The 24,060-nt window shown below is 44.9% G+C and overlaps 6 protein-coding genes across 6 annotated transcripts; 4 read left to right on the forward strand and 2 right to left on the reverse strand.

Annotated features, from left to right (window-relative positions):
* Positions 1–161: 161 nt before the first annotated feature.
* On the reverse strand, positions 162–1,942 carry c5ar1 (complement C5a receptor 1). The gene is made up of 2 exons (XM_037471179.2): positions 1,802–1,942; positions 162–1,562 (listed from the first exon to the last, which is right to left on the reverse strand). The coding sequence occupies exon 2, from the start codon at positions 1,548–1,550 to the stop codon at positions 480–482; it is 1,071 nt and encodes a 356-aa protein (XP_037327076.2). The 5' UTR covers positions 1,551–1,562; positions 1,802–1,942; the 3' UTR covers positions 162–479.
* A 240-nt stretch (positions 1,943–2,182) lies between these two features.
* lbhl (LBH regulator of WNT signaling pathway, like) lies at positions 2,183–8,535 on the reverse strand. The gene is made up of 5 exons (XM_037449281.2): positions 8,520–8,535; positions 6,820–6,997; positions 4,010–4,082; positions 3,576–3,885; positions 2,183–3,082 (listed from the first exon to the last, which is right to left on the reverse strand). The coding sequence occupies exons 1-5, from the start codon at positions 8,533–8,535 to the stop codon at positions 3,012–3,014; spliced, it is 648 nt and encodes a 215-aa protein (XP_037305178.1). The 3' UTR covers positions 2,183–3,011.
* A 604-nt stretch (positions 8,536–9,139) lies between these two features.
* Positions 9,140–11,020, forward strand: polr2i (RNA polymerase II subunit I). Its single transcript, XM_037479595.2, has 6 exons — positions 9,140–9,315; positions 9,474–9,528; positions 9,772–9,845; positions 10,017–10,091; positions 10,503–10,554; positions 10,692–11,020. The coding sequence occupies exons 1-6, from the start codon at positions 9,254–9,256 to the stop codon at positions 10,752–10,754; spliced, it is 381 nt and encodes a 126-aa protein (XP_037335492.1). The 5' UTR covers positions 9,140–9,253; the 3' UTR covers positions 10,755–11,020.
* A 617-nt stretch (positions 11,021–11,637) lies between these two features.
* pglyrp5 (peptidoglycan recognition protein 5) lies at positions 11,638–13,056 on the forward strand. Its single transcript, XM_037479584.2, has 4 exons — positions 11,638–11,753; positions 11,870–12,065; positions 12,200–12,318; positions 12,410–13,056. Exons 1-4 carry the CDS (start codon positions 11,741–11,743, stop codon positions 12,577–12,579), a joined length of 498 nt encoding a protein of 165 aa, XP_037335481.2. The 5' UTR covers positions 11,638–11,740; the 3' UTR covers positions 12,580–13,056.
* Positions 13,057–14,482: 1,426 nt separating this feature from the next.
* On the forward strand, positions 14,483–16,405 carry foxg1c (forkhead box G1c). The gene has a single exon (XM_037462011.2). The coding sequence runs from the start codon at positions 14,619–14,621 to the stop codon at positions 15,786–15,788; it is 1,170 nt and encodes a 389-aa protein (XP_037317908.2). The 5' UTR covers positions 14,483–14,618; the 3' UTR covers positions 15,789–16,405.
* A 2,054-nt stretch (positions 16,406–18,459) lies between these two features.
* Positions 18,460–21,246, forward strand: snrpd2 (small nuclear ribonucleoprotein D2 polypeptide). Its single transcript, XM_037478946.2, has 3 exons — positions 18,460–18,614; positions 19,566–19,745; positions 20,797–21,246. Coding segments are annotated over exons 1-3 (357 nt in total). The 5' UTR covers positions 18,460–18,612; the 3' UTR covers positions 20,972–21,246.
* The last annotated feature ends 2,814 nt before the right edge of the window (positions 21,247–24,060 follow it).

Consider the following 24,060-nt stretch of genomic DNA (forward strand, 5'->3'; position numbering starts at 1 on the left):
GACTCCAGTGCTTAGTGGAACTTCATTTATTTGAGAAACCTGCAGACTCAATTTGAGAGGAATCCATGTCCGTGAGGATTAGATTTAGAGTGTAGCGCCCTCTTGTGGTCCATGCATAGTAGGCTACTGTTACACAAGAGGACAAGGATGAGTATTTTACTGGTAACTATTGTACAAGAAGAAATGTATTAATCACATATAACTATTTAGAAAAATCATATTGTTTACATTGGAATTGCTCCTAAACAAAGTACGAATACAAACAGCTGTTGAGTGCTCACTGGATATTTTGCAACTTGGGCAAATTTTGCAATCCTGAGTCAACCACAAAAACGTCTTCATTTAGTCAACAGCATCATCCAAACTCCTCCTCTTGTGCAACAGCAGGCCTGCACGTGGAACTGTGTTCTTTTCATGGCGTTGTGTCAGAAAGGTCACCCAGCGCTTTGGGAGGGGGGCCCCTCGAAGCCACCGCCGCGTCACATTTTCGTCGCCTCCTTTTCGTTGCTGGAGCTCTTGGTGACGTTGGTGGCGGCGCTGACCCGGCTGGCGGGGTCCTCGCTGATGAAGTGCAGCAGGCCGCGCACGGAGCGGTTCATGCTCTGCTTGAAACCCCGGCCCAGGCACACGTAGAGCAGCGGGTTGAGGCAGCTGTTGAAGTAGGCCAGGCACAGCGCCAAGGCGTGCGCCAGGTAGAGCCCGGGCCTGTGCGGCGAGCTCCGGGGCGTCGCCAGCAGGAGGAAATCCACGGTGTGCAGCGGCAGCAGGCACAGGAAGAAGCTCAGCACCACGGCGCCGACGACCCTCAGCGTGCGCCTGGAGCGCGTGCGGCCCCTCGACAGTCCGCTCTCCGCCCTGGCGTACACCACCCAGTGGCACGCCACGATCACCGCGAAGGGCAGCACGAAGCCCGCCGCGAAGCGGTAGGACGTGACCGCCCAGGCGCTGGCCGGAGGGGAGTACGCCGTCACGCACTCTCGCTTGTCGCGGCCCGCGTCGATCTGCCTGGTGTAGACGAACTGGGGGGCGCTGCCCGCCAGGGCCAGGCACCACACGGCGGCGCAAACCCAGAGGGCGCGCCTGTGCCGCCGGTGGTTCTGGCACCAGACGGGTCTGCTGACCAGCAGCCAGCGATCGGCGCTGATCACCACCAGCTGCAGGACGCTGCAGTACATCACCAGGTGGAACAGGCCCTTGACCAGCGTGCAGGCCAGCGGGCCGAAGTGCCAGTGGTCGTCGTGGGCCAGGGGGACCATGAGCAGAGGGAGGGAGAGGCAGCACAGCAGGTCCGCCAGCGCCAGGTTGAGGAACCAGAGGGAGGTGACGGAGCGGGGCATGGCGAACCCCGTCACCCACACCACCACGGCGTTTCCGGGGACCCCCAGCAGGAACACGAGGGCGTAGAAGAGCAGAGCCACGACCTGGATCGGTTGGATCTGAGGCGTCAGCGCGTCGGGAATGTCGGGCAGCGTGTAGTTATCGTCAAGTATGTCAGTAAAATTAAAGCCCTCGAAGCCCCCGAAGCTCCCGTAGTCCAAGAAGTACGACATGGCTGGCGCACGCTGAACATGGAAACGTGGTCAAATAAAAATTGTCAAAAAGAGGCTTTTAGCGTGGAGACATTTGCTTCAATTTGGTCCAGGAATCATTTTTAAATGTCAAAGAAATATAAACTTCCTGAATTGTGTAAAACTATATATACGTTCACACATAAACCCAACAAAATAATAATGATTAGTTCAATTGAGTTCAAATGAAATCCAGTTAAAATGAATAATAGCGTTTTTTTCGTACAACTTACGATTTGAGTAGCCTGTCGCAGCTTCACTGCTGAAAGGAACAATGAAGTCCTTCTGCTTTCAACTGGGTGTTATATCCTGACACACATCCTGCACTTCACACACAATCCATTACACAATATTCCTTTTCCCTTTAGAGCTGGTATCATCATATATTCAACAGAAATAACGCTAAACGTTAAAGCCTTAAAGAATAATCTTTTAAGAGTAATGTACATCCCGTTAGAATGAAATGGATTGAGACAAAAGTAAGTTTATTCATTTCAAATAATTATTCTCTATGTATTTGTAACAATTGTTGGTGCATTTATTAAAATGTCCTCAGCAACAGAAAATATGAATACGCATTAGAGGGACAAAATACTTTATTGATAAATTTGAAAATTGTGATTCTATGATTACACAAACATTTTTCCATATATACAAGTTACTCACAAATCAGCCTAAACAGAAATAAGTATCATAACACTATTACAATTCTCTACAGTACCTACGACTGTTAATGAAAAACTACTAGAGCTGCCGGACTTTTTGCAGCTCAACGTGGATGACAACAAACTGGACGTCCAACTCCTGTCCACCAAGACCAAGACTATGACCAGGGATTCTGGGAAATTGAGATCCCAACTTTAGTCGGTATTTGTCACCAGCATCCTGCACAATGAGAAGTAGTATAACCAACGGATGTGGTCACAATGCTTCCAAGTGGATCCAGAGCAGCACTTAATACACATTAAACTGAAGCTATAAGCAGGTAAATGTCCCCTCTGGGGTCAAGATGATGCCTCCGAGCAACGTGTTTATTACGGTCGAGGGACGAAGTGTAAATGGACAAACTAAAGAAAAATCAGCAGCCCCATCGCGATGTTCTCCTTTAGTCCCATGACATCAGTGAGCCCTTAAAAATCATGAACTAATAAGGGAAATGAAACACAAAGTTACGACGTCAGCAAAAGTTATTTTAAAAGTAGAAAGAAAAAAAAACACATCAAGCAGTATTGCTGAAATCCAACCATCAGCCGGCTGACCTTTGTGTCAATGACAACGTGTGTTTGTGTGTTTGTGTTTCTCTCTGGTGGCTGCAGACGTGTGTGTGTGTTTACATTCTTATAGATGAGAACATAAATATTGAGTCGCCGTGTAGCTGTTTTTTGGCGTTGGACGTGTTTTGAGATTTGTGTTTTCAGTTCCGTCGTCTCCCCCCCCCCCGAGTCAGTTGAGGGCCGGAGCGCTGCTCGGAGGGAGGGTGGGGGTGTCGTCTCGAAATGCGTCCGACTGAAGGTCTGCGGGGGGGGGGGGAGGGAAAGTACACCGTCGTCATCATGTGCAAAATGGTGCTACACAACACAGCAACACAGCGCACACTATATTATGTATATACTGTATGTTCAGCACTGACTCCTGCACAGAATCACAGGTTTTTGAGCCCTCAGCACAGAGAGCATTTAAAAGAACTAATGAAAAAAGGTACATTATTGTGCAATCTGATTATTCGACAAAATGCACCTTGTTGTTGGCCATGCGACTCGTGTGTTGTGGAATTTTTTCCCTGCAACAATTGGAGAAGCGTGCAGGCATAATTGCTGACTGCGGGGGATCATCGTGGGGTTTTTTTTTAACGATTAGACAGAAACCGGAAACAAGTGTGATGAAAGTCATTTTATTTGGGGGGATTTTATGACTTCCTCTAAAGGCTTTAAAAACGTATCATGCTGTTTGAGGAAAAATACGTTTAGTCACACCATCAGAAGGGCAACGGCGACACGTCCAACTCACCAATGAGTGTCATGCCGTGGTGCTCGTTGAGTATGACAGACGTCTCCTCTTCCTCCTCCTCCTCCTCCTCCTCATCTTCTCCCCAGTCCGCGATGTTAGCCGGAGGGATGCACTGCTCCAAGAACAGGTCCTCCTCGTCCTCCTCCATGTCCACGCTCTGCGGGGGCCAGCGCAGCTCCCCGCTCTCCACCTCGCTCAGCTCCGTGGGCTCCACCACGATGGAGGGCAGGCGCTCCTTCACGTGGCCGAGGTCCAGCCGGTTCATGGTGGCTTCGGGGTCCAGGGCCACCTCCACGGGGTCCGGGAAGATCTGGGGGGACGGGCGAGAGGTCGAAAGGGTTTCACCGGTAGTCGGAGCAAATGTGTGCTGGATTCAAAAAGGGATGGAAATCTGGTCTCCAGTGTGGTCACATGGCGATAATGGGGAGGTGTACCTGGAATGACAACCTCCGGCCCTTCCTTTGCCCCTCTGGGCAGTTTGGATCGCCGCTCGTCTCCTCCATGCATCTGCAGGGGAAAACAAAGCCACGGCAAGAGGCTGAGAAACAAACAAGCCAAAACGCAGGGGGGGGGGGGGGGGGGGGGGACCTTCTCCTCCTTCTGCCAACATGAAGCCTGCCTTGGTGAATAATGAATGATATGGTGATGTTAAAAACCAAAGGGGCCCCAAAGTTCTGTCAAAGGCACCTCATTCTAAATGAATCATCTTCTTGGGCAAAACCGTGGAAACCGCTAACATCTTCCCCACCAAGAACAAAGTATCCTTGCATACCCCAGAAATCCGCTGTGATTGACAGCTGACTGCTCGGCAAGCTGCCAATGGACCGCTTACATGGCCTCCATTTTCTCCCGCCGGTCTATCTGCCTTCCCTTCGTGAGCCTCCCACAGCACAGAGAAGGTGAAACCAATACATCCGGTTTTCTATGATCCCCCCCCCCCCCCCCAACTTACAGTAGTATCAAAGCGTCCGACATTCAGGCCATGGATTGGTCAGAGATTTGTTCTGTCAGAGGCCAACGCCGGTCTGAATATGTGTATCACGTGACTGGGTGCCAGCTTGTGAGTCTCAAATATTGGAACACACTCATACTTCCGATTAGTGCAAACTGGGGCCGCCGCCAAAGTGACCCTCTGTCGCTCACATTTTGCTTTTTTTGCACGGAGGAAACACACAGTATCTCTGGGCGCTTTGCAGAGAGAGCGCTGTGAGTCACAGAGGCGGAAGCTTCTGTTTTTTTTTTTAGGTCATCTCTCCGTTTTCAGCCCTGACCTTTGTTCCCTTCATCCGGCCCCGTGTTGGGCCCACGCCGTACAGTACGCGTAAAGTAGTCAGCTGCTTCAGTAACGTGCGTGAGCCTGTGCCAACATCCAACTTTAAATCTGTTTATGGTCTCCAGAAAAGCCGACGGGGGATTAAGAGGACTGAGGATCTGTTCGAATCCTCTTTTTTATCCCCCCCCCCCCCCTCTCTTTCTCTCCCCGTCTCTCACTGCGTCTCCCTGTCCTCCCGACACAAGAACCAGTCGGGTTGTTTGTCACTCAGGAGCCTCTGGTTCAATGACCAAATCTGTTAAATCTTGCTTACTCTTTAATGAAAGTTCAGTTGAGGGACAGATCTAATCCCCAGTCTTTCCGTTTTTTAGACCACGCGTTGTGTACTTTTTGGTATTTGCTCGGAGCAGCAGTCACGTGCCTCCAGGATCGAAATCAAACCATTCCTGGGAATGCACTCGGGCTCTTTTATTGGAGAACAGCAGGATGTCACATGGTAGAGGCTCTAGATACACAGCAGGTTCATTTCACGTCAGTGTGTGTGCAGACTAGTGCGCGGGTAAGACATTCTGATGCAATGCAGCTCGACGTAAATCAGAGGGGACAACATGTGAATTGCCTTTTGTCACAGCTGGCTCAATGTTCTGAAGGGTGGCCATCAGAAAAGGATGCAGAGTTAGTAACAAATGGTGGTTTGGTAAAGTTTATATTTCAAAACACAACACAGTAATGTAAAGTATTCCCAGGTCAAAACTATGTTTGTACGGTATTTAGCACACTAAGGGTCGCACACTAAGGTGCTGAGCGTGGGGAATTACACAAAGCGTGTCTGACAGTTTGAGAAATACACGCTTTATTTTGAAGGGTCCAGTTTCAAAAAGCGGATTTCTGTCTCTCTCTCTCAAATCTGATTTTTTTTTCTCAGCGTCAACATCCTTGAGTTCATTGTATTTTATGACAAATAAATACTTAAACACTCAACCAGTTTGCACGAGCACCAGAAGGAGGACGCCGTGTTCCGGTCTAAACAGGATCGGCTTTAGGAGGATGCTATCGTTTTTTTTTGACCCAGTTGTGAATGTGCGCCGCTCTACAATTCAATTTCTGATATTATGCTGCCGACAACTGTGTCACGCTAAGCTGTTTGTGTGCCCCCCCCCGCCCCCCTCCTCCCCCAGGATGGAAAGTTTCATCTATTGTGATGAAGAGGCTTAACCTCCATGTAATCCCTCTCGTATACACTTCCACTAAACACCTGCACGTTTCAGCTCGGCCAAACAGTCAGTCAACGGCACACTGCTGTATTTTCAAAGCCACGGGTTCAAACGCAAAAATAATAATGATGAATAATGAGTTGAGAAATTTACAATCTTAAAAGTGCAGCTAAAATGTTCCAAAATACTCATGGGGAGATTTTAAGGTGCTTTCATACTCACATATACTATGACCGCAAAGGCTATCAATGATAATTACAAATTTAACCTTTAGATTAACAGATTTCGCCGTAATTTTAGTGTGATGATGAGGAAGAGGAAATGGTGGCTTAAGTGAGACATTTGTGATAATAAACCAGAAAAGATATTTCTGAACCCACTTTCCTTTGCATTCAGAGAGAAGTGGGGAGAAAATAATACACAAATTTATCAAAAAATATCCCATGAAAGGTGTCCTGCAACACGCTGTTCTAATGCAATTAATTAAATTAGACGCCAAATCAATCCTGTGGATTGTGCTGCTTTAAAAAGAACTTGTAATGAAACTCTTCTGTGGTATCTTTTACTATCTCATCTTCATGATCAGACGATACACACTTTACTCCTCCCCAGCTTCAAGAGAAAACTTCTGTTGTAATCAGGTTGGACCGTGTGGAGTAGAATAAGGGGGCCTTCCCACCAAAAAACATTCCTTCTTGTAGTGTGTGTAATACTTGTGCCTTAAAAAACACACACATGCATCTCAGCATCTTCTTACCCCTCACTTGCAGTCAGGCAGACGTCTCCATCTCGGAGCAGCCTCACGGTGGCGAAGCCCGTCTCCTCCACGATGAGTACAGGCGACAGCTGAGGGGGGGCAGGGGGAGGCGAGCAGCTCCCACAGCATTCCCCCTCCGCAGAGGCCTCAAGCAGGCGTTTGGCCTCCAGGGCGAAGCCTGTGTAAGAGCGGGGGGGGGGGGGGGGGGGGGTTTGGGGTGGGGGAGTGGGGGAGTGGGGGCGGGGGGGGGGGGGAAGGGGGGCGTCCTGAGCCCTCGGATGTCCCGGATGTTAAGCAGAGGTTCAGGACGTGGTCGCGTGGCCCCGATTTCCCTATTTTCGGCGAGGTGACGGCGCCCCGTGTCACGCGTCCCGCTCCGCGCTGAGTCTGCCCGCTGTGCCGGAGGCCCCCGTGTCCTGTGTCCTTCCAACTTCCCTCCTCATGTCCTCGCTCAGTGTCCCTCCTCTGTGCCACCCCACCCAACTGCCCGGGCTTTGGAGAGCGGCGGGATTAATGTCCCTTTCGATTACAGAAGCGGGATGGGTGACGTCAGCCGAGCTTGACGGTCCCCTCTGATGAGTTGGCACGCCGGGGTAGCTGGTGCATCGCTAAAGAAACCTATAGAGGGCACACAGATGGCACATGACCCGCTATTGATGAAAGCAAAATGGACAAGGATGAATTGGGCTCATTTCTCTTCCATCCATGCTCTCTCTCTCTCTCTCTCTCTCTCTCTCTCTCTCTCTCGCTGAGTGTTTGTGTCACTAACTGTGTGCTGCTGCTTCATCAGTGGATTTAGATTTGGATGATGGAATTAGCCCAGGGATCAAGGGCTCAGGGTTGGTGGGGTGGGGGCGGGGGTAGATCTATAAATATATATATATATATATATATATATATATATATATATATATATATATATATTTTTTTTTTTTACAGGCTCCAACTATGGCTGACAGACCGAGCGCAGGTAACAGCCGTGTGTAATCTTCTCTTCTCTTTTCTGTTAGTCTGTGGGCTGTATATGTAACAAGGTGGTGACGGAACTGCTGCAACACACAGGGCGTCCTGCTCCTGCAGAAGTATGAGCAAAGGAAATCCTGAAAGTATCTTCTGGTCATGTGTATATAAAGCGGGTGAAATAAGTATTGAACACGTCACCATTTTTCTCAGTAAATATATTTCCAAAGGAGTTATTGACATGAAATGTTGGTAACAACCCAAGTAATGAACACGCTTACTGGTATTTATTCAATACTTTGTACAAAAGCATTTGTTGGTAATGACAGCTTCAAGTCGCCTCCTGTCTGGAGAAACTAGTCGCATGCCTTGCTCTGGTGTGATTTGTGCAGTACATATATATATATAAAGAACAAGATTTGTTTTTTACTATTTTATTGGGGTTTAAAATGACATTTGTTTAATAAAATGCAAGACATTTTTGAAAGTTTAGACATTTCATATATATACAGTGGTAGGTAGCACGTCACATTCCATAAATTCCAGTTATGTAAAATGTAGTATTCTGAATACCGTCACTAAACGTTCCCCACTTGCCACAAGAGTTTGAAGAAATTGAGGGATGATGAAGTTTAACCACATATAGCTATCAAGGACCTTTTTCCCCTATTACGTAACGCTATTAAGAAAACTTCCAGAGACATTCATCACTTGATCTGCAGATCCAGATGTTGCTGTACTCTGCTTCTCTATCATTCCATAGTATACAAGACCATCTCTGCACAAATGCCCCTCTCCTCCTTCCTCAGTGTCAAACCAACCATATAAATATTGTGTTTTTGCTCTATGATTGCAGTGAACTGCCAGGAAAGCTCTATGAAGTCAGACTCAAATATGTTGTAACAGCTTGTAACAGCATCTGAGTGGTTGCATAACCGCTTAGCAAGTCTCATCACTGTGCAAACCGGAAAAAAAGCTCTCTTTGTCCCACAGGAAGTCATAGTACCAACAACTCCTTATTTCCAAATTTTGAGTGACGCTTGTGTGCATTTGTAGATAATGATAATTGTGTACTCGTTTTAGTTTGGTTTAAGACTTTAAAAAAGAAAACCTCAACAGTTAATGGCCGGGACAATAAACCAGTACCACTTTAGATGTATTAAATAAGGAAATGTGTTACATAACTGTTATTTGTGGTTTTATATCTACACATTAAATGTATTACTTATTTGATATTTATTTACTGGGAATGTATGGGAAATTTGAAATACCAGTGACTCGAAGCTTGGCTTTAGTCGTCCACACCACTAGAGGCGCTGCCTCACAACGCGTCCTGTATTCATTGGTTTGCGCATGCGCAGTGCGTCTGTTTTCAAACGCGTTGGAGGAAGCGGCGCTGGAAGAAGCGAAAGAGCCGAAAAAGCGTCACACTTTTTCTACTTGTCACGTTTAGCTTGAAACTGTAGTATTTGCAATGGATTTGGAGCCTGGAACACACGAACCAGGATTTGTTGGTATTCGGTTTTGTCAAGAATGGTGAGTTTGTTGCCAATTAGGGGTTACACTAGAATTTACACTAGCTAGCTAGCTAACATTGAACGTTACGTGTTAAAGCTAAACGCACGTTAATACAACGTTGTTTTTGTGTCTAAACGTTTATCATGTAAAATAAATCTTGATGCTTGTTTTTCCAGTAACAACATGTTATACCCTAAAGAAGACAAGGAGAATCGCATCCTCCTCTATGCGGTAAGTTTCTGCTTCTGAGTTATTCGGAAATTGAAGAATGAATAAATAAAAACGCATTAAAAGTTGCAGCCTCGCTCAGTGCAATGCATGCGTGATGAAATGCCTCCGATGGTAGTAATGATATAGTGAGGGATATATGCAGTCTGAAGTGTCCTGACAGGTTGCTGCACCTTTGACAGAGCTTAAATGTCCACTGTTGCCGTGTAATTAGCTGCTTTCCTTTTGTTGAAACCCAACACACAGTGCAGGAACTGTGACTACCAACAAGAAGCAGACAACAGCTGCATCTACGTCAACAAGATCACCCACGAAGTGGAGTAAGTAAAAGAAAACAAAGTGCTAAGTGAATTACCACAGCTTGAATAAAACTGACTGACGGATCTGCGCTTCAATAGAAACGTCATACCTCCAGAAAAATGTATGTGATCTGTCACTTGATGGTTGATTGCTGATTAGTAATCAAGTGTCTTGCTTGTCTCTTTCTCCAGTGAGTTGACACAAATCATTGCTGATGTATCTCAGGATCCAACACTGCCAAGGACAGAGGACCACCCCTGTCCCAAGTAAGTTTAACCAGGAGGAATCCACCGCGCCCATTGGTCATGCTTATTTTTAATAATATAATTGTAATTGTGTGTAGAGTATTGCAACATATTTTCTTTCCTTCTTTTTTCACATTTGGCCTAGAAATGCGCTTTCTTTTTACAACCAGAGAATACATCCTTTTCTATATTCATCTTTCCATTAGAGTCCTCATTCTTTCCTATATTTAAACACCTATTGAACATTTTTCCCCTTTTTTAACTGCGAATACTTCTGTAAATTTCTGTTGCCGGAGGATCCACTCTCTTCACCAGCAGTGGGTTTACGTGACTACTTTCACATCTTGATCTGGGATGCTAACCATCCGTTTTACCCCACTTGTGCTAGTTTGTGATGGTTCCTAACAATGTTCTCCCACGTTGTCCACCCAGATGCGGCCACAAGGAGGCAGTGTTTTTCCAGTCTCACAGTATGAAGGCTGAGGTAACGATCATTGTCGTTTAAACACACAATTCCTTGATCTTTAGTTCCAGTGTTGTTCGTGCTCCGTGAGGACGCCACTTTTCCCGTTCGTCTTTACTCATATTCATGATTTGATTTTAATATGTTTCTCATGATAGGATGCTATGAGGCTGTACTACGTCTGCACGGCGCCTCACTGTGGACACAGATGGACGGAGTAAAGCTAGCCATGATGAAGTGGTCTAACTTTTTTATCTACAGTAATTGCTGTCCACAGAAAAACTGCAGCTCAGATGGAGTTTCTTTACTATCAATGTGCAGCTTTCTTGTTAAACAGCAGGGCTGCTGATCTTTGTAGATTATCTTTGTTTTAATGCTGTCAGATTGTCAGACAGCATCTTATGAATATGATGTATTAATATTTTTATAGGAGGTGTCATTTTCCAATGTTTTTGTTAGATTAAAGGAATCAGTTATTTGAAAAGTTTCTGAGTTGTCTTTACATCTTCCGCCGCAAACCAAAGACCCACTTCTTCAGACTATACCTTCACTAAAAAACACAAAACACATTGTAATTGTACTTGTACTACATGATGATTATTATCTGTGATGAGTCGCTTTGGATAAAAGCGTCAGCTAAATTATATGTAAAAACACACCTATGTTTTTGTCAGGATGGACATCTGATGAGCCTATTAAGCCCTGTGACTAATATCAGGATTATGCCACTCCTTGTTTCTTGCCCTATCCAAAATGTACACACAAAGAAGGATTATTTAAAACGGACACTAGGAACTTCCTCTCAAAAATTCCCATGCATTGTTTGCGATAAGCACCGGTTGGGTAACAGTAGATGATCACTAGGCCAACATGACCAGACGGCTTATAACTTGTGCACTGATTCAACAACTGTGGAAAAACAGGGAAGTAGGACTTCCCGTGACCACGCCTCCTGAGGAAGGATTATTTAAAACGGACACTAGGAACTTCCTCTCAAAAATTCCCATGCATTGTTTGCGATAAGCACCGGTTGGGTAACAGTAGATGATGACTAGGCCAACATGACCAGACGGCTTATAACTTGTACACTGATTCAACAACTGTGGAAAAACAGGGAAGTAGGACTTCCCGTGACCACGCCTCCTGAGGAAGGCTCCTACTACATAAGGCGGCTGCACAGTCCTCAAAGGCATGTGCTTTCAGAGATATGGCTCAATCAGGTACGACGACAAACAACAATCTCTTAATATTACCGCTGCAGTTGTCTTTTTATTGCATTAGCCGTTTGGTTCATTATGACTGTATTTTTTTTTTATGTATCTAAATTGTTTTTCAGGCAACATTGTTTCAAGGCAGCAGTGGGGAGCAGCTGCCCCTAAAAAAAAGGAGACCTTGAAAGGCTCTGCCCAGAGAGTGGTCATCCACCACACCGCCCAGCCGGCATGTAAAGACCAGAAAGAGTGCATGAAGCGCCTCGTCAGCATTCAGAGAACCCACATGACGGAAAGAGGCTTCGATGACATCGGATATAAGTGAGAGGCCTCAAAAGTGTTGATAATGCAGGAGGTGGATCTACTGACTGGAGGGACTTTTGCAATTTGTCCTGTGTAGTAAGTTGCGATGCTGCATTGGGATTCTCAACCATTCTTCCTGTGTGTTTTTTCAGTTTTCTTGTCGGAGGCGACGGTGCAGTGTATGAGGGCCGCGGCTGGGGCGTGGTGGGGGCGCACGCCAAGGGCAACAATCATGACTCACTGGGGATTGCCTTTATTGGCAATTTCAAAGGTTAACTTGAAAATATTATTAAAACACAGGAGCGTTTGCAATGACTTTTTTTCCATCAGTAAGATGTGATAATGGTATCCTTTCATTTCAGAGGACACGCCAAGCCGGGAGGCCATGTCCTCTGTGAAAGGCCTGCTGGAGACTGGGGCTCGTCAGGGCCATTTGAGCCCACAGTATGCCGTGTCGGGCCACAGAGACGTGGGACAGACCGAGTGTCCTGGAGCCAAACTGCAGAGCCAACTGCCTGAGCTGAGGAAGTAGCGCGACGTGCTCACGTGCACATCGCGGCGGTTCTTATGAAAGCGTTTGTTCCCACAAAACTTCACCGGGGTCAAAGTTGACAGGATGAAAAAAAATCTATTTCTGATGATGATTGTGATTTATTTATTTTCATCATGGGGGGGGCTCAGGAGGTTTGTGTCCCACATGTTTCACAACATGTTGCACTTCTCCTTACAACAGGGGGAGCCATCAAAAGGGCTGAGAGCAGCAGGCCACAAGTCCCTTTGCTGTACGTGGTGAATGACTATCCCACTATCTCTTACTTTTTTATTTGATTATATTCCTTCAACTTTGTCATTGTGCTACTTTTGAAGTGCAAAATCAATTTGTTTGAAAATACCTTTTTAATAATGAATAATCTACATTACCTTGTTCTTAATGGGAAATTGGTTTAAGCTAAACATTCAAATGGATTTAACTTGTGCCCATGTTATACTAATAAATATTATGTCATCAGCAATTTTCTTACTATTTGATTCATTACATTTGACTTGTGTGAGGATTTCTCTTTTTGTTCATCCCACGGAGGACTCCGTTAGCCACAGAGAGGAGCTTGCTGCTCGGGTTTCTCTATTCACAGGTCACACGAGTCCTTGAAGCCAAATTCATTCCGAAAATGATCAAATATATGAAACCACTCTGTAGGCCCGCAAATACATCTTTGCAAGCACAATGTTTTCCTGCAAATGTCCTCGGGGGGTCTACAGTAAAAAAAAAAAAAAGAACCTCAAGACATGAAATCGGATATTAAACATAGAAAGACGGGCAGAAGGATTGCCAAGTGTTGAGACAACAATGTGCGCTTTCTGCAGTGCAGGAAACATTCCCAACAAGTGCTCACTTGTGCAACGCACGGATTAGGGAGGGAGGCCCCTATCAAATGGACTAAGAGCTGGTATAATGGTGACGGATTGTGTGTGTTCCTCCGGCCGTCATGTCTGATGTCTGGCATTTATTAAACCGTAAAAGACCCGGCCTAACAGAGGACATGATTACAATCGCCATCATCTCGATGGGAGTTGAAAGTGGAAAAATGCAAGTACATGCCACTGTGGCCTGTAAAATAGGGGTCAGATTGCAGTTTTAATAACATTTTTAAATTGAAAAAAAAAGATTGACTGATTGATTTTATATCAACGGGAACTTTTGAAAGTAAGTTAAACAAGATGCCTTATTTGTATGCTTCTGTTCTTCAGCACCTCTTTTACGGAGATAGTGAAAAGCTTGATTCCTCACCAATTTGTGTGTAGTGACCAAAATGCTGCAAGAAAAGGTTAACAATGAAAATGCACAAAAGCATGAAACGTGGTTTGATAAACTTTTATTGACGTGCCTTCATGCTTGACGTATGTTTCTTTTGACTGTTGATAGCATCATGCATTAGGGAGTAAATCTAGACTAAGGGTGTGAGAGAACTCCCATTACACACCCAATAATAATAGTACTCCTCCCCGTGTCATTATGTTTCTATTGACTGCTCCTTAAAGAAGACATCCATGGAATCCTAGTAAATCACAGCAGAAACAGGTCCATTGATGAAGTTAACAAAGTGGTTTCAAAATTCCTCTTTTCTTTGTTTCTCACTTTACCCCAAAGTATCCAACGTGTTCCTTTTTCTCCGTCATTTCTCCAACCATTAGAGCCACAGCTACTTCTCACTTTCCCAAGAACAATTAGCAAATTGCAGCTTCAGCGAAGAGGGTTCGCCAAAGAAAGAGAAACCAGGGAGCGACGAGGCCAGCCCAGAGGGCAAGGCGCGTGTGGGAGTCTTGAGTTTCATGACTCACGGATGTGATATAATTAAAACCCGAGAGATCAGTCGCATTGATTGACAGCTCGTCATCAAACGCCTTTTGGCTCGTCCCCTCCCATCAAAGTACTAACGCTCCACTGTTTGTCGGGTTGGTTCTGAGCTGCGCTGGTCACGCGCATTTGTCGTCGCGCTGTCCGGCCGGGGCGTCTTGGGCTCTTCTATCCACTTTGTATCGGCGCGTCCACGGTGAACTTTTACCCTCAAGATGGACCACTTGAAAACTTCGGAACGCGTTTCCCACACGTCCTCGTTCAGCATCAGCAGCCTGTTGTTTAGGCGAGAGGCGGCGATGGGCGACGCGGACTCTCCTTCTCCGTCCCAGACGCCGCGCTCCGCGCATCCAGGGAGACGCAGTCAGGAGGAGATCCGTGCCAAAAACTGCGTGAACCCCGCGCTGCGCTCCAAAGCGGAGAGCAAAACGGAAACTTCGGAAGGAAAACGAGAAGAAGCAGAAGAGAGCGCAAAGCCTGAGAAACCTCCTTTCAGTTACAACGCGCTCATCATGATGGCGATCCGCCAGAGCCCGCAGCGACGGCTCACACTCAACGGCATCTATGAGTTTATCATAGACAACTTCCCATACTACCGGGAGAACCGGCAGGGGTGGCAGAATTCAATCAGACACAACTTGAGTCTGAATAAGTGTTTCGTTAAAGTGCCGCGCCATTACGACGACCCGGGCAAAGGGAACTACTGGATGCTGGACCCCTGCAGCGAGGACGTCTTCATAGGTGGCACGTCGGGCAAACTGCGGCGCAGGGCCGCGGCCGGCTCCAGAACCAAGCTCGCACTGAAGAGGGGAGGAGGTCGTCTGTCGATGTCCTCCGGCACTGCCACCAGCGTGACCTTGGCGACGGCGGGTTCGTTTTATTGGCCCGTGCCGCCGTTTCTGCCTCTCCAAGCGCCGGTGCGCACTCACCTTGGCGCGGGGACTTACCTCGGCGCTCACCCCCGGTTCCCGAGCCACGCCACGTCGACGGCGTCACAGCCACGGTCCCGATTGGGCGCAGCGGGCGCCGCCGACGCCAACCGGTTCGTGCAGACGCGCCAGGAGATGTCTTACTTTGGACTCAGTTGCGCGCAATCCCGACGCCACCAGATCGGCACAGCCTGCACCGCCTTCTCCACGTCAATGCCGGCGCGCGCTCTGCCGCTGTCGGATCCGTACTCTTTTAACATGATCTCCGGACAGGCCAGCTACTTTTACTCTCACCAAATACCATGCGCCGCGGCGTTTAGTCCGTGCCAAGAGGAGCGCGTCAAGACGTCTCCGGGACAATTCCTATCCAAGAACGGCCACTCAGACCTCGGCGGGTTTTGTCATGACTTTCCAAATTACTGTCCTCAAAGCCATCCTTCGTCTTGGGTTATGTAAAAATGAAGAGTGTGTATATCGTTAGGAAGTTGGACAATAAAAAGCCAGAGCATCTCACCTAAAGGAGTACCGGCGACATTTGCCAAATAATGTCATTGTAGGGACAGATATGGCCTCTGGGTCTCTCGCTTTGTCCCCAGAATGCTTATTCTGCAATTTGTGTGAAATTAACATCAGTTAGCTAAAGAATAAACAACACGAGTCCGGGTTTTGAAAGTGACACAAAGGTGCAGAAGATACGTTTGTATTTGCGCTTCTGTTATTTTATAACACGTCAGTGCATCAAGGGACGGACTCAAATCAAGCATCTTGTGTAATTAATTACCACTTGGTTTGCATCTCTTAACTAAAACTATACCCCTGTAATTTCAAACACTCACTTTTCTCACGAGTTACATGCATGCACTTGGAGTAGAAATGTGTGATGTTTGCGTGCATGTCACAGTTTTAGGCCTGATGCCATCATCTGAATTTACCAACAAAATACAATGAAATGTCTTTAAGAAATAAATTCAACGAACAACAAAATGATAATTGCGTCTTCTTTTAATTTACCAGCATGTGTTTACCGAATGTGTTTAAAATGATGGAATACAAATATTTTTATTTAACTGCAGTGCACTCGTTCTAAAAAATTGAGGGGAAAAATATATTTTGTAAATTGAATGCTATTATTGTCTGAATTTGATTTTTTTAAATTGCATTACACTATAATTAGCCTACATGTAATTAAACGATAAATAAAGCATTCCTAATTATGTTTTCTTTAAAACTCATTTAAACCTATACTGTTGTTAATTGTATTTATTTGGCCTGTTATTAAATGTGTCACTGTGGAGATTGGACGCCAGGCGGCGAGGGCGATAAGACAGATTCAATTATTTGAAATCATTTGTGCAGTTTCAGGAGGCCTCTTTGTGGACGTGCTGTGATCCTCTTTAACTTAGTCTTTTTCTTTTTGCTATCGACAGGTCAACCAGAGGCCTTCTTGAGGAGACATCACGTGCCCGCGCCGTGATTCATAACTTCAACATGACATTTCTGATCTTATTGATCCGTCTTGTGTTTCACCAGACACTGACTGTTCAACTTCCCCTCACCTCCAGTCTCCCCGATACACACATCCAGAAGGAAATAGGTGTATGGGGATAAAGATTAGAGCAGCTTTCTGGACGGCTGCCTCCTCGAAACAAGAGAGTCTTTATGTGGAGAGACTCCAGGCCGTCACCCTCCCAAGACCAGTCACAAGCACCAAGCCTTTGGTTGGAGGAGGACCGGGCTGGATCAGGTAACTTCACTGTTGGCAAACTCACAGTTCAGACGGATGCGAAGATAGTAATATTTTCATTACATGAGCAATTGTGGTGGCGAAAAGAGGACAGCACTGTGAATGAACAGGTTCGTGGTTCAAAGAAGAGTCTTTCACCCCGGGGCACGAGTAAGGTGATATGTTTGCTTTTGTAATAAATAAGCACCCTTTTTGACAGCTCCTCTTATAACAACATAGATAATTGATGGATTAATATAGAATTAATTGAAAATAATTACCCTGCAGTTGGATTGGGACTTTTTTTTTTACATTAAAGTTACAGAAAATGAGGTTTTTAGAAGGGTTTCTGGTGCTGATGGTGTTCAATGGGCCAGCTTAAATCTCGCCGCCAAAGTTAAATTATTTACTGCTATAATATTTACTAAACTGAAAAGAGTTCAACGGTAGTTCATTTTTCCGGTAGAAGGAGGCTTTTTTAAGCTGTTTTAATTATCTTGATAATGACAATAATAAAACCAAAGGATAGGAACAATAGGTTTTGAAAAAAAGAATAGCACTAATTATTCATAGAAATATCGCTGTCCCCTTTAGTTCAAGATGTTGCCTCTTTGCAGAACTTCACCATTGTCCCACTTTTGTCATTTTACAGTCGGCTTCACAGATTAAGATGTAAGTCCTTTGGCTGAGCAAGGTGTGCTTCATTAAGATGGACTACAGTTCTGGAAAGCAATCCCACACGTTCACCTTTCCCAACAGCACAAAGGCTGCCATTATCTATACAGCAAGAGGCCTCCACAGGTAGGCAGGCCACCATTGAAATAAGGTGGGTGGGTTGCACACCCCCCAGGCGTCTGCATGTCTCCTGCCAGACAGCCAATCGCTGTCATTTTGCTTCATGCGATAACGTAGCCAACGTCGCCGTACCCACCTCTTTTTTCCACACACACTTACCTACGTATATACCCTGGTTATTGATGTGTTGAAGACCAAAACAAAGACTTATCTGTTTAGTTCTGTGGTACCACTTAGGGTCCCTTTGCCATATCTTTTCCTGTGGCAATTTATTTAACACTGCGGGCCTTTGTGGTTGGTGCACTGCATGGTATGAAATACCACATCCTAAATCAGTACATTAAATATTCACGAAAAATAATAAGAAGAATATCATCCTTCCAGTCGTTTTTTGCTTTATTTTGATCCACGACTACATTCTGAAGAGCAGTATTCACATTTCAGCGTTGCAGTTGGATCTTAGAGGATTAAAACAATATATATAATACTTGGAATTTGAATGTAGTGTACTAGTAGTAGTATAACGTAGAATACAAGGTACAGAGTACAACTACCCTATATTGTACACGAGTGAAGATTCGTTTTTGTTGGACTGCAGTGACCCGGAAGCTTTTACAAAAGCTTTGAGGCGCGTACCAGGTGACCCGGAAGTTGCTCAGTCCACGCGAGTGTAGCAGAATCGTTGCGGATACGAAGTGAAAGGATCCCGGTGAAGTCGAGCAGCATACGATCTGAGACGTCTGTTTTCATAAACCAACAACCATGTAAGTCTTTATAATGATTGAGCAGTCTCAGGGGTGGTAGTCATCGTTCAGTCTCGCAGCCGAAAGGCTGAGTCGCAGAAGCTAGAAGCTAACGGATGAAACGCTAGCTACGTTAGCATTTCAGGGAGCCAGCGATGAGAGCAACGGCCGGTCATCTAGTGTTCAAATCCCTTTGTATGCCTTCCCTCTGATGTGCATACTTCGGTACAGCTATGTTACAACTCCGTAACTCTTCCGGCATTTGAATAAAATGCCCAATCCGTCCTTTATTTAACGTGTGTAAGTTCAAGATGGAAGAGTACCGACTCCGACGTCGCACAATAGCATTGCTAGCGTAGCATAGCCACATGCTAACACCAAGCGCTAACGTTGCAGGGTTTGAGCATGCGTGGTTCCGCATCTGATAAATTATGCTACTCTAACGTTAATGAACTTATTAATTCCTTTCTAATTATATAAACGCCGAAGTTAGTCGACTTGCTTTTCATGCTAGTCACATAGACATTAAGTCATTTACTGTGAAATAAACATTGTTCATTTTAATTGTTTGACTGGAATATTTCCTTGGGAGTTTGTGTTCATGCACTAAGTTACAATAGATTTGTCTGACATTCCTATGAAACTGTGTTTCCAGTATACAGTGAACAAATTGACATTTTTATACAGTAGGGTATTGCTTTTTAATTCAAGTCTGTATATATCACATTGCTGCAAAACAATTGAAACTCAGCGTTTACAAAATTGCCAAATAAAAAACATTTTTAAAAAGTCCCATAACCAAATAACTTGCTACAGACCAAAAAATAATACATTTAAGTGATTTAAGAAATGAATTTATACTATTGACATTTTTTTGTTTTCATGTCAGATATAAACAGACACTCCTCCTCCCAACCATTCTGATCAAACTAATTTGTAACCAACCTTTTTTGTTGTATGTTATTTTTTCAGGAGTCTGTTAACAAAGCCCAAGTCGGAGATGAGCCCAGAGGAGCTCCAGAAACGAGAGGAAGAGGAGTTCAACACCGGCCCTCTGTCTGTGCTGACCCAGTCCGTCAAGAACAACACTCAGGTTCTCATCAACTGTCGCAACAACAAGAAGCTGCTCGGAAGAGTCAAGGCCTTCGACAGGTACTGAGCCCAGCATAGTTTTGAAATGGTTTGCAAGTCATATATAATATTAATACTTTATTTTAAAGCCCCAAAAATCGTTGTTATTGTATTTAGTATACCTTGTATTTTTTATGCAAGAGCTTTTCATGGTAATTTAACAAAGTCTTTGTTACACATGGGACGACGTAAAAGTTGGATGTCACAATTAATCCGGCAAAAAATGATTATATGCCATGATATCCCTAGTCTTGAATTATTAAACTCATTCTATTATTAAACAATTATTTTTATTTGTTTGCGGATTGGACAGTTTTTAGTGGGGATGGGGGGGGGGTAATCATTTTAAAGAAATACATTCTAAATCAAATAAAACAAAATGACATCCCATCACATTATAATTCCTTGGATTTTAATTCAGGCACCATTTTTGAATTCCCAACAATCCTAGGAAGTGGCAATATTCCTGATAATGGAAATTCACCATGATCAACTTTCTTTTTTCATCCCCAACCATTTTTTGGATTTATTTAATACCTGTGCTGACTAATGGAGGAAAAACAATCCCCGTCTTTCGTTCGCAAAAACCAAAGGCTTTCAGTTTCAGGTACTGCTGTTGCCGAGCTGCATCAATACAACGTTGTGTGATCGGCAGCGCTGTACTTATACGAGAGGTCTTTAACAAGGGCGGTTGACATGAAACCTCTTTCTGACGTTCTTATGCAGGAGGTGGTCGACAGTAGATGTTACAGCGTTTATTGCTCCAGAGAATAAACCTAACCCATAAAAAAGATAATTGTCTGGTGAACTGAAAATTCAATTTAAATGAAGGTTGTCTCAAAGTATTTTGTTATATATGTTCCTATTCTACACATTTAAATGACAGCGATTTGACTGTTTAGTTCATATATTCTCATCTGTGCATGGCTTGTCTTAGAGGAAAGTGCATTTCTCTTGCATCATAATTTGCGTGAGGGTCTTGTGCAGAAGGCCCAATGTTTTTAGTTTTTTAACCCCCTTTAAAATCTATAATTGTATGTTTCACTGTTCTCTGTCCTCGCTGTCATTCCAGGCATTGCAACATGGTCTTGGAGAATGTGAAGGAGATGTGGACGGAAGTTCCCAAGAGCGGGAAGGGAAAGAAGAAGTCCAAGCCCGTCAATAAGGACCGCTACATTTCTAAAATGTTCCTCAGGGGGGACTCGGTCATCATCGTGCTGAGAAACCCTCTGATCACAGGAAAATAAACTCTTGGTAGGCGTCCAGCTGGATCGGTCACAGAGGCTCCCCTTTTCATATTTTTCCTTTTTTTCTTGACTGGTTTGAAGGCAGGGGACTCAGACTAATCGAAACCCTGTTTGTTTGGTTGTTTTGTCGGTGGATCACTGCAGTCACTATTGTCGCAAATCGTGTCAAACACAATGTCTGTGCGTTGTTTTGTCACAAGAAAACCTGCTTTTGCGTTGTCAACAGAACTCCCCTGTATTTTTCATTTTAATAATAAAAGTGATGGATAGATTAATGCGAAGCAGTTGTTTTTATTTTTAGGCTTTCAAGTTTCTACCTTTTTAAAAGAAAAAAAATAAGGCGAGTTTGATTACATTTTATTTTAATTGGTCATTTATTGTTCACTAGATCAGATGTGTGAGAGAAAGTTACTTTCTTTTTCTCGGGTATCCTCTCCCCCCCCCCCGATCCCTCGCTGTCACCCTTTCACTCCACCCTGACAGCCTCTTGGGTGTCGGGCTGGATTTCAGTCGGCAGCGCTCAATATGCGACAAACTGCCGTTTAAAGGCGCGCTGCATTATTGATGAGACCAGATGTGCTGACTGTCACTTCACACCCGGGTCCCGCTCCCCCTCTCGGGCCGTCACCACCCCCCCCCCCCCCCCCCCCCCCCCCCCGCTCGGCCCCTCCTGACCACTTTGTTAATTGTCTTAATAGCTTAACAGCCGGTCTCGCCTTACTTCTCTCTAAGCTCTCGCTCCCCGGCGCTCTCGCGTTTTAGCGGTGGAATCTGGGGGATTTAAAAACAAGAAGCTGGTCTGTATTTTATTATTCTGAGAGCCGAATGCCATTGATGGTTGAATGGTGTGGAAATCCCCTTTGGTTTAAACACCGGCTGTATAATTGAGATGCACGCTGTCCTAGCCGTATTTAACTCTGCTTTACCCGTCTGGTTACAGTCTTCCCCCTTTAAACTAGATTCATTACACGCGTTGTACCTTACTGTACTGCAGGTACTCTCGAGGCTGAGGCTTGGACCTGTGAGTGCACGAGGCCTCCCTGATTTACGGCGCTCAGGGGGGGAGGCCCCGCCGGGTCGAAAAGGAGTCTTTGATGACCCGTGAGTGACTTGCGTGGCTGATGTTGCACTCCTGCTGCAGGCAAATCTCCACTTTTACTTTGAGGAGATTGCGTTACGAGGGCTGCAAGACTGAGCCGCCGAGGCGTGAAGAGACGGGGCGGCTGCTCGGGGTCAAACCTCAGCAGCTCGCTTCAGTCATAGCTTTAATATCACGCTAGTTTTACATTTTATACGCATTCTTTTTAAGAACTGCACATGCCGTTTCTGATGTAAAGGCAATATCAGCTGGTTTTATTAAATTCCTCTGAATATTTAAAAAACCTACCTACGGCTGCAGCTCGAGCTCAGGGAAATCATGCATAGTGCTTTTTAATGATTAACACCGATGGACATTATGTGAAATATAAAGTGCTATGTAAATGACTGCAACCGTGACCTCAAAACTAAACTGTAAAGGGCGATGCACCGACGTGCCAATTTACCAACAAGACGTGTTGCAACCAATAAGAAGGATGTTGACCTCCTCCCCATCAGGCCCACAAAGCGCTGCTGTCTATCTGCTGGGTCTATTTGCAGATGCCCGCGGATGAAAACAACTTCGGGGACCTCACTTGTTGGGTATCATCATGTTCTCATGTTACCCAACTCATCTCAAAGACCCTTCAAGAAGTCTCTTTCACTCCTGATTGTTTTGTGTGTGTGTGTGTGTGTGTGTGTGTGTTAGGGGGGATCCGTTGGCAGGAAGGCCGATGTTTTATTCAGTAGGTAAGCGATAAGAGGGGGGGGGGTGAAGTGTGATTATGATAGCGATCGGCCATGCGTCGATACTCGAGCCTCCGGGCAACGCGACACCTCGCAGCATCGACCGGGCCGCGGAAACCGGAGCAGCCGCAGTTTGTTTCCAAGCAGAGCCGCGCTGCGGGTGTCCAGGCGGAGAGAGAAAGAGAGAGAGGGAGAGGGAGGGAGAGAGAGGGGGAGGGAGGGGCGACGTGTCCGCTCCGTAAACACAAGCAAACACCGCCTTCACTCATCTCTTAAGTGAATGACAGTAACTGCGAGGACGGTGCAGCCAAAACACGAAGGATCCGGTGTGTGGAGCCGCTGCGCACAAGTACACGTTTAAAGTTGGATTACCGCGTCAACATTTGCGCGGGGATAAAAGGACATTAATCATCGGGGGGTAATTCATGTATTCGGGCGATGTCCCAGGACTACAGGTCCGGATTTTAAAGGTTATGATTCCACATAAGACATGTTTACTTTAGTACATTTCCTTTCTCTTTTTAATGTATAATTTTGAATGAAAAATTCCCCGGTTAATTTGTAAATTGTATCTCCTTACATCAATATTACAACTGACATCTTGTTGTTGACATCACCATGGTGACAGCAACTCTCTCATATACTTCCGACTGTATCACATGGATCCCATCAGCAGAATACGGTTTCTCAGCTGTCATGATATTGATGTTAAAACTTTCCCATGTGTCCGTTCTTTCATAAAACAAAATCACTGATAATTTCTAGGATTGGTTTGCCAAAAACAACACTCAAATATTCATGAAGTATTTAGTCTGCCAACAGGCTTAAAGAATAGTAAAATGTGAAATATTGATGAATTATGTCTTAATTGTATCATTAATATCACGTAAACCCCTGCAATCAGAATAGTGCATCACCTTGCTTATTTGTTATGTTCATATAATGTAAAAAACTGACTGACTGCGGTTTTATTTATCATGAATATGTTGGATATATATTTAACGTAAAAACATGATTAAACCACAAAACCTCTTTGATGTTTTTTTTTAATAAGCAATAACAATATACATTGAATTACAATTTTGTCTTGTGGGACTCTTCAGGGAGACTTCAGCAGTCAGACATCAGCAAACAAATACTCAGTTGTGTGTAGTATATTACGGTAATACTGCCACCTAATGGATTATAAACGTATTGCATACCATTTTATAAGTAAAAAAACTAATTTCCATTAATTACACAGAATATTGTAAACTGAAAAACTT

This window comes from Pungitius pungitius, chromosome 3 (assembly GCF_949316345.1).
Source record: "Pungitius pungitius chromosome 3, fPunPun2.1, whole genome shotgun sequence".
NCBI lineage: Eukaryota > Metazoa > Chordata > Actinopteri > Perciformes > Gasterosteidae > Pungitius > Pungitius pungitius.